Source organism: Haemorhous mexicanus, unplaced genomic scaffold, assembly GCF_027477595.1.
Source record: "Haemorhous mexicanus isolate bHaeMex1 unplaced genomic scaffold, bHaeMex1.pri scaffold_262_ctg1, whole genome shotgun sequence".
Lineage (NCBI taxonomy): Eukaryota > Metazoa > Chordata > Aves > Passeriformes > Fringillidae > Haemorhous > Haemorhous mexicanus.
The window spans coordinates 7602-23689 of record NW_026776089.1 but is presented as its reverse complement, the minus strand read 5'-3'; the positions used below and the strand labels follow the sequence as shown (position 1 = coordinate 23689).

The 16088-nt window shown below is 48.9% G+C and overlaps 1 protein-coding gene across 1 annotated transcript; it reads right to left on the bottom strand.

Moving 5' to 3' along the window:
* Positions 1-3785: 3785 nt before the first annotated feature.
* LOC132323039 (multiple epidermal growth factor-like domains protein 8) lies at positions 3786-11549 on the bottom strand (the record flags this gene model as incomplete). Its single annotated transcript, XM_059837819.1, has 4 exons — positions 11524-11549; positions 10334-10545; positions 6948-7111; positions 3786-4027 (listed from the first exon to the last, which is right to left on the bottom strand). Coding segments are annotated over exons 2-4 (593 nt in total), but the record flags the coding sequence as incomplete, so codon positions are not given.
* Between the last annotated feature and the right edge of the window lie 4539 nt (positions 11550-16088).

Below are 16088 nucleotides of genomic sequence, written 5' to 3'. Positions count from 1 at the left end.
CAAACAGCCCAAAATTCGGGTCAGGGGGACTGAAAGAGCCCAAAATTGGGGTGAAACAGCCCAAATTCGGGTCAAACAGCACAAAATTGGGGTCGGGGGGGCTGAAAAACCCCAAAATTGGGGTCAAAACACCACAAAATTCGGGTTAAAACAGCCCAAAATTGGGGTCAAACACCCTAAAATTGGCGTCAAACACCTCAAATTCGGGTCAAACACCCCAAAATTCGGGTCAAACACCACAAAATTCGGGTCAAACACCCCAAAATTCGGGTCAAACAGCCCAAAATTGGGGTCAAACACCCCAAATTCGGGTCAAACACCCCAAAATTCGGGTCGGGGGGCTGAAACACCCGAAAATACGGGTCAAAACACCCCAAAATTCGGGTTAAAACACCCCCAAAATTCGGGTCAAACACCCCAAATTCGGGTCAAAACACCACAAAATTGGGGTCAGGGGGACCTGAAACACCCCAAAACAGGGTCTGGGGGACTGAAACACCCCAAAATTCGGGTCAAAATACCCCAAAATTGGGGTCAAACACCCCAAAATTCGGGTCAGGGGGCTGAAAAACCCCAAAATTCGGGTTAAAACAGCTCAAATTCGGGTCAAACACCCCAAATTCGGGTCAAAACACCCCAAAATTCGGGTCGGGGGCTGAAAAACCCCAAAATTCGGGTCAAAACACCCCAAAATTCGGGTCGGGGGGCTGAAAAATCCTAAAATTCGGGTCAAAACACCCAAATTCGGGTCAAACAGCCCAAAATTCGGGTAAAACACCCCAAAATTCGGGTCGGGGGGCTGAAAAACCCCAAAATTGGGGTCAAAACACCCCAAAATTCGGGTCAAAACAGCCCAAATTCGGGTCAAACAGCCCAAAATTCGGGGTCAAACACCCCAAAATTCGGGTCAAAACAGCCCAAAATTCGGGTCAAACAGCCCAAATTCGGGTCAAACACCACAAAATTGGGGTCAAACACCCCAAAATTCGGGTAAAACATCCCAAAATTGGGGTCTGGGGGGCTGAAAAACCCCAAAATACGGGTCAAAATACCCCAAAATTCGGGTCAAACACCCCAAAATTCGGGTCGGGGGGCTGAAAAACCCTAAAATTGGGGTCAAAACACCTCAAAATTCGGGTCTGGGGGCTGAAAAATCCTAAAATTGAAGTCAAACACCCCAAAATTCGGGTCAAAACACCCCAAAATTCGGGTCAAACACCCCAAAATTCGGGTCTGGGGGCTGAAAAACCCCAAAATTCGGGTCAAAACACCCCAAAATTCTGGTCGGGGGGGCTGAAAAACCCCAAAATTTGGGTCAAAACACCCCAAATTCGGGTAAAACACCCCAAAATTGGGGTCAAACACCCCAAAAATCGGTCAGGGGGGCTCCGAGGCATTTCAGGGGGTTTGGGGTCTCCCCAAAAGTTTTGGGGTCTCCCAGAGAAATCCCTAAGAGGTTTTGGGGTCTCAAAGCTCCAATCCCAAAAGTTTTGGGGTCTCAAAGCCCCAACCCCAAAAGTTTTGGGGTCTCAAAGCTCCAATCCCAAAAGTTTTGGGGTCTCTCAGTCCCAATCCCAAAAGTTTTGGGGTCTCCCAGTCCCAACCCCAAAAGTTTTGGGGTCTCCTGGAGCCATTTCTGGAGGTTTTGGGGTGTCTCAAATCCCACAAAACCCCCCAAAAAATCCCAGAAAACCCCAAAAAATCCCAAAAAAATCCCAAAACATCCCCAAAATCCCCCAAAAATGCAGAAAACCCCCCCAAAAAACCCCAAAAATCCCCCATAATCCCCAAAACTCCCAGAAAAACCCCAAAAAATCCCAAAAAAACCCCAAAACATCCCCCAAAATCCCCCAAGAATCCCAAAGAACACCCAAAAAATCCCCCAAAACCCCCTAAAATCCCCAAAAAAAATCCCCAAAAAATGCAGAAAACCCCCAAAAAACCCCCAAAAATCCCCCAAAAATCCCAAAAAATCCCAGAAACCCCCAAAAATCCCCCCAAAAAATCCCAAAAAATGCAGAAAGCCCCAAAAAAATCCCCAAAACCCCCGAAAACCCCCCAAAAATGCAGAAAACCCGCCAAAATCCCAAAAAAATCCCAAAAAATCCCAAAAAATCCCAAAAAATCCCAAAAAATCCCCAAAAAATCCCTGAAAATGCCCCAAAAACCCCCAAAAAATGCAGAAAACCCCCCAAAATCCCCCCAAAAATCCCCAAAAAATCCCAAAAATCCCAAAAAACCCCCCAAAACACCCCAAAAATGCAGAAAACCCAAAAAAATCCCCAAAACATCCCCCAAAACCCCCCAAAATCCCAAAAAATCCCCAAAAAATCCCAAAAATCCCCCAAAATCCCAAAAAATCCCCAAAAAATCCCAAAAAATACCCCAAAAAATCCCAAAAAACACCCAAAAAATCCCTAAAAACCCCCCAAAAATCCCAAAAAATCCCCCAAAACCCCCCAAAAATCCCCAAAAAAACCCAAAAAATCCCCAAAAAACCCCAAAACCCCCAAAATCCCCTCAAAAAAACCCAAAAATCCCCAAAAAATCCCCCAAAATCCCCCAAAAATCCCCAAAAATGCCCAAAAATCCCCCAAAAATCCCAAAAAACCCCCAAAAAATCCCAAAAAAACCCAAAAAATCCCCAAAAATCCCTGAAAACTCCCCAAAAAAAACCCAAAAAATCCCCAAAAATGCCCAAAAATCCCAAAAAAACCCCAAAAAATCCCCAAAAAACCCCAAAAAATCCCCAAAAATGCAGAAAACCCCCAAAAAATGCAGAACACCCCCCAAAATCCCAAAAAATCCCCAAAATCCCCAAAAACCCCCCAAAAATCCCAAAAAATGCAGAAAACCCCCCAAAAATCCCCAAAAATCCCAAAAAATCCCAGAAAACCCCCCAAAATCCCAAAAAATCCCCAAAAAATCCCAGCAAACCCCCCAAAATCCCAAAAAAATCCCAAAAAATCCCCAAAAAATCCCAGAAAACCCCAAAAAATCCCATAAATGCCAAAAAAAAATCCCAAAAAATCCCCAAAAAATCCCAGAAAACCCCCCAAAATCCCAAAAAAATCCCCAAAAAACCCCAAAAAAATCCCAAAAAACCCCAAAAAATCCCAGAAAATGTCCAAAAATCCCAAAACCCCCCCAAAAATCCCCAAAAAATCCCAGAAAACCCCGAAAATCCCCCCAAAATCCGAAAAAAAAACCCAAAAATCCCCAAAAAATCCCCAAAAATCCCAGAAAACCCCGAAAAAATCCCAAAAAATGCAGAAAACCCCCCAAAATCCCCCAAAAAAATCCCCAAAAATCCCCAAAATCCCCCCCAAAAACCCCCAAAAAATCCCAGAAAACCCCCAAAAAATCCCCAAAAAAACACCCAAAAATCCCAGCAAAACCCCCAAAAAATCCCAAAAAATCCCCCAAAACTTCCAGAAAACCCCAAAAAATCCCAAAAAAACCCGAAAAAATCCCCAAAAATCCCTGAAAACTCCTCAAAAAAAACCCCAAAAACCCCCCAAAAATCTCAAAAAACCCCAAAAAATCCCCAAAAAATCCCCAAAAACCCCCAAAAAAACCCCAAAAAATGCAGAAAGCCCCAAAAAATCCCAGAAAACCCCCAAAAAATCCCCCAAAATCCCAGAAAACTCCCAGAAAACCCCCCAAAAAATCCCCAAAAAACCTAAAAAATCCCAAAAAATCCCAAAAAACCCCCCAAAAATCCCCAAAAAACCCCCAAAAAATGCAAAAACCCCCCCAAAACCCCCCCCAAACCCCCCCCAAACCCCCCCCCAGCTCTCCAGGCCGCGCGGCTCACCGGGTTGCAGGTGCCCCCGGGGGGGTGGCAGTAGTCCTGGCAGGCGGGGGTGGCACAGGAGGGTCCCCCCCAGGCGGGGGGACACTGGCAGTGGCCCTGGGGGTGGCAGCGGCCGCGGCCCGAGCAGCCCCCCGGGCACAGGGACAGCTGCCAGGTGGCGTTGAAGCCCAGCAGGTTGTAGTTGGCGTCGCTGAACAGGTGCAGCAGCATCTGGAGAGGGGGGGTTTGGGGGGGGTTTGGGGGGGTTAGGGGGGGAAAAATATCGAGGGAATCCCAAAATCCTGAAAAAACCCCGAGGGAATCCCAAAATCCCAAAAAAACCCCGAGGGAATGGGGAAATCCCAAAAAAACCCCATGGAAATTCTGAAAAAACCCCATGGAAATCCCAAAATCCAAAAAAAAAACCCCATGGAAATCCTAAAATCCTGAAAAAACCCCCATGGAAATCCTAAAATCCTGAAAAAATCCCATGGAAATCCCCAAAAAAACCACAAGGGAATGGGGAAATCCCGAAAAAACCCCATGGAAATTCTGAAAAAACCCCATGGAAATCCCAAAATCCCAAAAAAACCCACCAAGGAAATCCCAAAATCCCAAAAAAACCCCAAGGGAATGGGGAAATCCTGAAAGAACCCCAAGAGAATCCCAAAATCCCAAAAAAACCCCGAGGGAATGGGGAAATCCCAAAAAAACCCCATGGAAATTCTGAAAAAACCCCATGGAAATCCCAAAATCCCAAAAAAACCCCATGGAAATCCTGAAAAAACTCCAAGGGAATGGGGAAATCCTGAAAAAATCCCAAGGGAATCCCAAAATCCCAAAAAAACCCTGAGGGAATCCCAAAATCCCAAAAAAACCCCAAGGGAATCCTGAAAAAACCCCAAGGAAATCCCAAAATGCCAAAAAAAACCCACCCAGGAAATCCCAAAATCCTGAAAAAACCCCATGGAAATCCCAAAATCCCAAAAAAACCCCGAGGGAATGGGGAAATCCCAAAAAAACCCCATGGAAATCCCAAAATCCTGAAAAAACCCCAAGGGAATCCCAAAATCCCAAAAAAAACCCAAGAAAATCCCAAAAAAACCCAAGGGAATCCCAAAATCCCAAAAAACCCCATGGAAATCCCAAAAAAAACCCCAAGGGAATGGGGAAATCCTGAAAAAACCCCGAGGGAATGGGGAAATCCTGAAAAAACCCCAAGGGAATCCCAAAATCCCAAAAAAAACCCAAGAAAATCCCAAAAAAACCCAAGGGAATGGGGAAATCCTGAAAAAACCCCAAGGAAATCCCAAAATCCCAAAAAAACCCCAAGGGAATCCCAAAATCCCAAAAAAACCCCCATGGAAATCCCAAAATCCTGAAAAATCCCCAAGGGAATGGGGAAATCCTGAAAAAACCCCGAGGGAATGGGGAAATCCTTAAAAAAAACCCATGGGAATCCCAAAATCCTGAAAAAACCCCGAGGGAATGGGGAAATCCACAAAAAAAACCCCAAGGGAATGGGGAAATCCTGAAAAAACCCCAAGGAAATCCCAAAATCCCAAAAAAACCCCAAGGGAATGGGGAAATGCTGAAAAAACCCCAAGGGAATCCCAAAATCCCAAAAAAACCCCAAGGGAATGGGGAAATCCTGAAAAAAACCCCAAGGAAATCCCAAAGTCCCAAAAAAAACCCCAAAAATTCCCCAAAAAATTCCCCAAAAAATCCCTAAAAAAATTTTAAAAATCACAACAATTCACAAAAAAAATAACAAAAAAATCACCAAAAAATCACCAAAAAATCGCCAAAATTCACCAAAAAATAACAAAAAAAATCACCAAAAAATAACCCAAAAAATCACCAAAAATCGCCAAAAAATCACCAAATAAACCCTAAAAAAAAAAAAAAATCCTCCAAAAATCAAAAAAAATCCCCCAGAAAATCACAAAACCGTCACCAAAGCGTCACCAAAATTCACCAAAAATTCCCCAAAAAATCCCTAAAAAAATTTTAAAAATCACAACAATTCACCAAAAAAATCACCAAAAAATCACCAAAAAATCACCAAAAAAATCGCCAAAATTCACCAAAAAATAACAAAAAAAATCACCAAAAAATAACCAAAAAATCACCAAAAATCGCCAAAAAATCACCAAATAAACCCTTCAAAAATACAAAAAAAATCCTCCAAAAATCAAAAAAAATCCCCCAGAAAATCACAAAACCGTCACCAAAGCGTCACCAAAAATTCACCAAAAATTCCCCAAAAAATCCCTAAAAAAATTTTAAAAATCACAAAAAATCGCCAAAAAAATCACCAAAAAATCACCAAAAAATCGCCAAAAAATCACCAAAAAAACCCTAAAAAATAAAAAATTCCTCCAAAAATCAAAAAAAATCCCCCAAAAAATTACAAATTTGTCAACAAAAGGTCACCAAAAAATCACCAAAAATTCCCCAAAAAATCTCTAAAAAAAATTTAAAAATCACAAAAAATCTCAAAAAAAATCCCACAAAAGATCACAAAAAAATTACAAAAAATCGCCAAAAAATCACCAAAAAAATCTTAAAAATAAAAAAATCTTTCAAAAATAAAAAAAAATCCCCCAAAAAATTACAAATTTGTCAACAAAAGGTCACCAAAAAATCACCAAAAATTCCCCAAAAAATCCCTAAAAAATTTTTAAAATCACAAAAAATTGCCAAAAAAATCACCAAAAAATCACCAAAAAATCGCCAAAATTCCCCAAAAAATAACAAAAAAATCACCAAAAAATAACCAAAAAATCACAAAAAATCGCCAAAAAATCACCAAAAAATCACCAAAAAATCACCAAAAAATCACCAAAAAATCGCCAAAATTCACCAAAAATAACAAAAAAATCACCAAAAAATAACCAAAAAATCGCCAAAAATTCACCCAAAAATAACCAAAAAATCACCAAAAAATCACCAAATAATCACCAAAAAATAACCAAAAAACCACAAAAAATCGCCAAAAATTCACCAAAAAATCACCAAAAAAACCACCAAAAATCTTATTTAAATCCAAAAAAAAATCCAAAAAAAATCCCTGAAACTCCCCGAACAAACCCCCAAATATTCCCCCTGTAACCTGCCCCAAAACCCACGACTGGGGGCGCGTCCTGACCTTTCCCGAGGTGGCCTCGAGGGGCGCGGGGAGGGAGCTGCCGCTGAGGGCGGCCAGCAGGCGGCTGCGCGTGGAGCCGCCGTCGTAGACGAACAGGTAATCGTAGGTGCACTCCGTGTCCATGAAGGTGAACGTCAGCAGGATCCGGTGCCGCGGGCTGGGGGCTGGGAGAATGGGGAGGGGTCAGCGGGGAAACGCCCCTCAATCCCAAAAACAAAAATCCCCAAATTTTTCCCGCAAAAGAATCCCAAAAAATTGAGAAATTCGGTGAAAATCCCATCAAGGTGCAGTTAAGAGGGCGCCCCCTAGCGGATGTGAGCCCCTCAAAATTGGGGAAGGGTCGGGAGAGACCCTAAAAGATCCCAAACCCCATAAACCCCAAAATCCCCCTAAAAGTGTCAAAAATCCTCCAAAATCCTATTTAAAACCCCATCAAAATATCCCAAAAATATCCTCTAAAATTCCCATTGAAATCCCATCAAGGTCCCTTTAAAAGGAGGGCGCCCCCTAGTGGATGTTGGCCCCTCATAATTGGGGAAGGGTCGGGAGAGACCCTAAAAGATCCCAAAGCTTAAAAACCCCAAAATCCTCCTAAAATTGTCCAAAATCCTCTAAAATCCTATTTAAAACCCCATCAAAATATCCCAAAAATATCCTATAAAAATTCCCATTGAAATCCCATCAAGGTCCCTTTAAGAGGAGGGCGCCCCCTAGCGGATGTGAGCCCCTCATATTTGGGGAAGGGTCGGGGGAGACCCCAAAAGATCCCAAAGCTTAAAAACCCCAAAATCCCCCTAAAAGTGTCAAAAATCCTCCAAAATCCTATTTAAAACCCCATCAAAAGATCCTATAAAATCCCATTGAAATCCCATCAAGGTCCCTTTAAGAGGAGGGCGCCCCCTAGCGGATGTGAGCCCCTCATAATTGGGGAAGGGTCGGGAGAGACCCCAAAAGATCCCAAAGCTTAAAAACCCCAAAATCCCCCTAAAAGTGTCAAAAATCCTCCAAAATCCTATTTGACACCCCATAAAAATATCCCAAAAAATATCCTATAAAATTCCCATTGAAATCCCATCAAGGTCCCTTTAAGAGGAGGGCGCCCCCTAGCGGATGTTGGCCCCTCATAATTGGGGAAGGGTCGGGGGAGACCCCAAAAGATCCCAAACCTCAAAAACCCAAAAATCCCCCTAAAAGTGTCAAAAATCCTCCAAAATCCTATTTAAAACCCCATCAAAATATCCCAAAAATATTCTATTAAATTCCCATTGAAATCCCATCAAGGTGCATTTAAAAGGAGGGCGCCCCCTAGCGGATGTTGGCCCCTCATAATTGGGGAAGGGTCGGGAGAGACCCTAAAAGATCCCAAAGCTTAAAAACCCCAAAATCCCCCTAAAAGTGTCAAAAATCCTCTAAAATCCTATTTAAAACCCCATCAAAATATCCCAAAAATATCCTCTAAAATTCCCATTGAAATCCCATCAAGGTCCCTTTAAGACGAGGGCGCCCCCTAGCGGATGTGAGCCCCTCATAATTGGGGAAGGGTCGGGGGAGACCCTAAAAGATCCCAAAGCTTAAAAACCCCAAAATCTCCCTAAAAGTGTCAAAAATCCTCCAAAATCCTATTTAAAACCCCATCAAAATATCCCAAAAATATCCTATAAAAATCCCATTGAAATCCCATCAAGGTCCCTTTAAGAGGAGGGCGCCCCCTAGCGGATGTGAGCCCCTCATAATTGGGGAAGGGTCGGGGGAGACCCCAAAAGATCCCAAACCCCATAAACCCCAAAATCAGCCTAAAAGTGTCAAAAATCCTCTAAAATCCTATTTAAAACCCCATCAAAATATCCCAAAAATATCCTCTAAAATTCCCATTGAAATCCCATCAAGGTCCCTTTAAGAGGAGGGCGCCCCCTAGCGGATGTGAGCCCCTCATAATTGGGGAAGGGTCGGGAGAGACCCTAAAAGATCCCAAAGCTTAAAAACCCCAAAATCTCCCTAAAAGTGTCAAAAATCCTCCAAAATCCTATTTAAAACCCCATCAAAATATCCCAAAAATATCCTATAAAATTCCCATTGAAATCCCATCAAGGTCCCTTTAAGAGGGCGCCCCCTAGCGGATGTGAGCCCCTCATAATTGGGGAAGGGTCGGGAGAGACCCTAAAAGATCCCAAACCCCATAAACCCCAAAATCCCCCTAAAAGTGTCAAAAATCCTCCAAAATCCTATTTAAAACCCCATCAAAATATCCCAAAAATATCCTCTAAAATTCCCATTGAAATCCCATCAAGGTCCCTTTAAAAGGAGGGCGCCCCCTAGCGGATGTGAGCCCCTCATAATTAGGGAAGGGTCGGGGGAGACCCTAAAAGATCCCAAACCCCATAAACCCCAAAATCCTCCTAAAAGTGTCAAAAATCCTCCAAAATCCTATTTAAAACCCCTATTTAAAAATCAAAATATCCCAAAAAATTCCCATTGAAATCCCATCAAGGTCCCTTTAAGAGGAGGGCGCCCCCTAGCGGATGTGAGCCCCTCATATTTGGGGAAGGGTCTGGAGAGACCCTAAAAGATCCCAAAGCTTAAAAACCCCAAAATCCTCCTAAAAGTGTCAAAAATCCTCCAAAATCCTATTTAAAACCCCATCAAAATATCCCAAAAAATATCCTATAAAATCCCCTTGAAATCCCATCAAGGTCTCTTTAAAAGGAGGGCGCCCCCTAGCGGATGTTGGCCCCTCATAATTGGGGAAGGGTCTGGAGAGACCCTAAAAGATCCCAAAGCTTAAAAACCCCAAAATCCTCCTAAAATTGTCAAAAATCCTCCAAAATCCTCTTTAAAACCCCATCAAAATATCCTATAAAATTCCCATTGAAATCCCATCAAGGTCCCTTTAAGAGGGCGCCCCCTAGCGGATGTGAGCCCCTCATAATTGGGGAAGGGTCGGGAGAGACCCCAAAAGATCCCAAACCCCATAAACCCCAAAGTCCACAAAAACCCGTATTTTTTTTTTAATTCCTATTAAAAAACCACAAAAAATTTTTGCTTCTCTTTGGGGAGTTTTGAAGGGGTTTAGGGGCCGTTTTTGTGTTTCTCTGAGGGGATTTTGGTTTTCTCTGAGGGCCTTTTGGAGTCGGGATGGGTTTTGGGGTTGCCGAGCCCAATTTTGGGGTGAATTTCGGCATTTTTGGGGTCTCTGTGGGGTTTTTGGGGCACATTTTGAGGTCTCTCCCCCTCCGTGATCCACTGGCAGTTCCCATTCACGGCGCAGTTTGGGCCGGGGGGAACTTCCTTTCCCACAGGATTTGGGGGGTTTTGAGGCCGATTTTGGGGTTTTCGGGGTCGCCGAGCCCGATTTTGGGGTCAATTTGGGGGATTTCGGGATGCCTCACCCTCGATGAGCCACTCGCAGTTGCCGTTGACCGAGTAGTTGCCGGGGCCGTCGGTGACGAAGCCGCGGGGTCCCCTCAGGATCCGGCGCTGCCCTTTGCAATCCCCGGCTCCCACCCGGGTGGGAACCCCAAAAAAAACCCCAAAAAACCCCAAAAGCAGCGCCGGCAGCGCCCCGGGGACCCCCATGGTTCCAGGTTGGGGGGGGATGGAGCTGGAAGAGAAAATTTGGGGTTAAAAGGAGGGGAATTGGAGGTGAGAGATGCTAAAGATGTTCTAAAGCTCATAGGGGATCCCAAATCCTAAAGAAACCCCAAAAGCCCTCAAGGAACCCCTCAAACACCAGAAAACCTCACAAACACCCCAAAACCCCCTCAAACACCCCGAAAAAACCCTAAAATTTAACGGGATGCTCCAGACCCCACTCCTGGGATGCTGAAGCCTCCCCTAGAACACCCAAATCCCCTCAGTATCCCCAAAATCCCTCACGATCCCTTCAGGATCGCCCAGAGCTCCCCAAAATCTCCTCACGATCCCCTCAGGGCCCCTTAAAATCCCTCACAATCCTCTCAGGACCCTCCCCAGATTCACTCTCAGGCCCTTCAGGATTCTCCAAATCCTCCCCGAACCCTCACAATCCCCTCAGGACGCCCTCCAAACCCCCTCATCCCCTTAAAACCCCTCATAACCCTTCACAGGCCCTGAAGACCCCCTCAGAATTACCCCCAAAAACCCTCAAGATTCTCTCAGGACCGCCTAAAATTCCCTCATCCCCTCACGACCCCCTCAAACCCCCTCACAATGCCCTCAGCATCCCCCAAAACCCCCTCATCCCCTCACGAGCCCCTCACGACCCCCTAAAACCCCCTCACCCCCTCACGATCCCCTCAGGACGCTCCAAAACTCCTCACGACCCCTCACAATCCCCTCAACACCCCCTAAAACCCCCTCATCCCCTCACGACCCCCTAAAATCCCCTCACCCCCTCACGATTCCCGCGTCCCCTCAGTCCCACCGCCCCCCACCGGGCCCGCAGGGGGCCCGCAGGCCTCACGGGCTCTGCCAGGCCCCGCGAAGCAGCTCAGGCTCGGCGGGGCCGCTGGGGGAGCTCCGCTGAGGGCCGAGAAGCGGCGATAAAGTCGCGATAGAGCCGCGATAGAGCCGCGATAGGCGCGGCCCCTCCCCCCCTCACCCGCTGGCGGCGGCTCCTGAGGCGGCGGCGGGGGGAGGGGGCGGGGCCGACGGAGGGGGCGGGGCAAAGAGAGGCGGGAAATTGGGCGGGAATTGAGAAATGGGCGTGGTTATGTTGATGAGTGGGCGTGGTTATGTATGGGCGTGGCTATGAGGCGGTGTGGGCGGGGCCGGAGGGAAATCCGGTAATTTTGGGGTAAAAAATGCGAAATTTGGGACAGGGAGCGTCTCGTTTGCTGCAGGGTGAGGCGATCCCAAGGTAGCTGCGTGTTCTCCTCGCAGCCTTCGTCCTCTTCATCATCAAATTGGCTCCAGGGGGCATTTACCTGTGGGAAAATTGGGGATTTTTGGGGTGAAAAACCTGGATTTTGGGATAGGGAATGACCCTGTCTGCTCCAGCTCATCCTCCTCGGAGCCTTCATCCTCCTTCTCCTTCTCAAATCGCCCAAAATCATCCAAATTAGCCCCAAAAGTGCCGCAAATCCCCCAAAATCGTCCAGATTCACAGCAAAACCACTCCAAAATTGCACCAAATTACCCCAAAATCACCCCGAAATTGCCCAAAATCCCCTGAAACCTCCCCAAAATCTACTCAGGACCCTCCCAAACCCCCCAACACTCCTCAAGATCCCCAAAAATCCCTCCAAAATGGCCTCCAAATCACCCAAATTCGCCCCAAAATCCCCCAAAATTGCTCCAAATCACCCAAAAGTGCCCCAAAATCTTCTGAAACTCCCCCAAAACCGACCCGAAACCTCCCAACCCCTTAAAAATCCAGAAGACCCCCAAAATTCTCCCCAGAGCCGCCTCAAAATCCCCCCAAATTTGCTCCAAATCACCCCAAAATTGTTCCAAATGACCCCAAAATCACCCAAAAAATGCCCAAAATCCCCCTAAATCACCCCAAAATTGTCTAGAGTCTCCTGAAACCCCCCAAACCGACTCAGGAACCCTCAAACTCCTTAAGAAGTTGTCAAGACCCTCAAAAATCTCCCCAAAATCGCCCCAAATCCCCACAAAATTGTTCCAAATCACCCCAAAATCACCCCCAAATTGCCCAAAATCTCCTGGATTTCCCCCAAAACTGATTCAGGACATCCACAACCCCTTAAAAATCCAGAACACCCCGGAAAAATCTCCCCAAAATCGCCCCAAAATCCGCAAAAATTGCCCCAAATCCCCCCAAAACCACCCAAAAATTGTTCCAAATCACCCCAAAATTCTCCAAAATCTCCTAAATCCCCCCAAAACCCACCCACGAACCCCCAAAATCTCTCAAGACCCCCAAAACCTCCCCAAAATCTCTAAATCCCCCCCAAAACCGACCCACGAACCCCCAAAACCTCTCAAGACCCCCAAAACCTCCCCAAAATTCCCCAAAATCTCCCAAAATTGCCCAAAATCGCCCCAAATCCCCCCAAAACCACCCAAAAATTGTTCCAAATCACCCAAAATTGTCCAAAATCTCCTAAACCCCCCCAAGACCCACCCACGAACCCCCAAAATCTCTCAAGACCCCCAAAACCTCCCCAAAATTCCCCAAAATCTCCTCAATCCCCCCAAGACCCACCCACGAACCCCCAAAATCTCTCAAGACCCCCAAAATCTCCCCAAAATCTCCTCAACTGCCCCAAAACCGACCCACGAACCCCCAAAATCTCTCAAGACCCCCAAAACCTCCCCGAAATTCCCCAAAATCTCCTAAATTCCCCCCAAAACCCACCCACGAACCCCCAAAAACCTCTCAAGACCCCCCAAACCTCCCCCAAATCCCCCCCCAGCCCGGCCCCGCCTTAGCCCCGCCCCGTGGGCGTGGCCGTGTCGCAGTGGGCGTGGCCGGCGCGGGCAGCGCGCAGGGCCGGGGGGCGATGGGGCTGCGGCCGGGGGGGAGCCCGGCGGGGGTCCCCGGGGGGGTCCCGGGGGTCGCGGCGGTTTTGGGGGTCCCGGGGGGGTCCCGGGGGGGGTCCCCGGTGCTGCTGCCGCTGCTGCTGCTGCTGCTGCCGGCGGGAGCCGCCCCCAAATACGTGCGGGGCCGCATCAGCACCAAGGAGGTCAGCGGGGATTTTGGGGAGGGGGCTTCGAGGGGGGGGGGGTTTGAGGATTTGAGGAGGGGGGAGGGACCCCCCCCTCCCCCCCAGCCCCGGGAGGAGCGGGGGGCTCGGGGGGATGGCGGGGTTTGATTGGTTTAATTGGAATTAATTTAATTTGGTTTAATTGCGCGACCCCCCCCTTTCCACGGTGATAGCGGGGATATGGAGAGGGATGGACCCCTCCCCAAATTTATCACGGGACCCCCCCCCAAAATCATACCCGGACCACCCCCATTATATCAGAACCCCCCAAATTTACACGAGACCCCCCCCACCCTTATTTACACCAGGACCCCCCCCCAAGGAGGCACCGGGACCCCCCACCCAAATTACACCGGACCCCCCATTTCCATCGAGACCCCTCCCCAAATTACATCGGGACCCCCCCAAAATTCACCGCACCCCCCCCATTTATATCGGACCCCTCCCATTATACCGGGACCCCTCCCCAAATTACATCCGGACCCCCCCCAAATTACACCGGACTCCCCCATTACCTTCGGGACCCCTCCCCAAATTACACCGGACCCCCCCCAATTCACACCCACCCCCCACCCCCCCCCCTCGTGTTTTTGGGGTGTCCCAGGGGGTCCCGGGGGAGTTCAGGACCCCCCCCCAAAATAAAAATCCCCTCCGGTTGCCATGGAAACGCGGAGCGCGGCCGTTGCCATGGCAACCGCGGGGTTTGGGGAGGGGTCTCGGGGTGGAATTTGGGTCTGGGGTCTCTGGGAGGGGTCACTGGGGGAGGTTTTGGGGGGGGCTGTATCAGGATTTGGGGGCGTTCCTTAGGGGCGCTATTTGGGTCTGGGGTCCCCATTTGGGTCTGGGGTCTCCAGGGGATTTGGAGAGGTCACTGGGGGGGGTGTCTGGGGGGGTTCTGTATGGGGATTTTGGGGAGTCCCTTAGGGGCGCTATTTGGGTCTGGGGTCCCCATTTGGGTCTGGGGTCCCCATTTGGGTCTGGGGTCTCTGGGAGGAGTCTCTGGAAGGGTTTGGGGGGTTCTTGGGAGGGTCTGTATTGGGATTTTGGGGAGTTCCTTAGGGGCACTATTTGGGTCTGGGGTCCCCATTTGGGTCTGGGGTCCCCATTTGGGTCTGGGGTCCCCATTTGGGTCTGGGGTCTCTGGGTCTGGAAGGGGCCCTTGGGGAATTTGGGGGGTGGGGTTTAATGGGGCGTTTTGGGGAGTTCCTTGGGGAGATTTTTTCCGGGTTTGGGGTCTCCATTTGGGTCTGGGGTCCCCATTTGGGTCTGGGGTCTCCATGTGGGTCTGGGGTCTTTATTTGGGTCTGGGGTCTCTGCCCAGGACTGGGTGTTCCTCACCCGCTTCTGTTTCCTCTCCGACTTCGGCCGCCTGGATTTCCACTTCCGCTACCCCGAGGTCAGCCCCCATTTGGGGAGGGGGCTCGGGGGACGCCCCCAGACCCAAATATCCTCCAGACAGCCCTCAAAGCCCCCAGACCCAAAATCCCCCAAATATTCCCCAAAATTCCCCCAAAGCCCCCAGCCCCAAATGAAGTCCCCCGCCCCAAATATCCCTCAGACACCCCCGAAGCCCCCAGCCCCAAATGAAGCCCCCAGACCCAAATATCCCCCCAAAGCCCCCAGCCCCAAATACCTCCCAAATTTCCCCAAAGCCCCCAGCCCCAAATGAAGCCCCCAGCCCCAAATATCCCCCCAAAGCCCCCAGCCCCAAATGAAGTCCCCAGACCCAAATATCCCCCCAAAGCCCCCAGCCCCAAATGAAGCCCCCAGCCCCAAATATCCCCCAGACTTCCCCAAGCCCCCAGCCCCAAATGAAGCCCCCAGACCCAAATATCCCCCCAAAGCCCCCAGCCCCAAATACCTCCCAAATTCCCCCAAAGCCCCCAGCTCCAAATGAAGCCCCCAGACCCAAATAACCCCCAAAGCCCCCAGCCCCAAATGAAGCCCCCAGCCCCAAATATCCCTCAGACACCCCCAAGCCCCCAGCCCCAAATGAAGCCCCCAGCCCCAAATATCCCCCAGACTCCCCAAAGCCCCCAGCCCCAAAGGAAGCCCCCAGCCCCAAATCCCCCCCAGCCGGGACCCCTCCCCAATTTAGGCCAAGTGCTGCCAGAACATTCTGCTCTACTTCGACGACCCCTCCCAGTGGCCCGCGGTCTACCGGAGGGGGGGCAAGGTATGAATTGGGGCTGGGGGCTTCATGTGGGGCTGGGGGCTTCCTTTGGGGCTGGGGGCTTTGGGAGGTATTTGGGGCTGGGGGCTTTATTTGGGGCTGGGGGCTTTTGGGACCCCTCCCAGTGGCCCACGGTCTACAGGAGGGGGGGCAAGGTATGAATTGGGGCTGGGGGCTTCATGTGGGGCTGGGGGCTTCCTTTGGGGCTGGGGGTTTCATTTGGGGCTGGGGGCTTTGGGGGGTATTTGGGGCTGGGGGCTTTATTTGGGGCTGGGGGCTTTTGGGACCCCTCCCAGTGGCCCACGGTCTACAGGAGGGGGG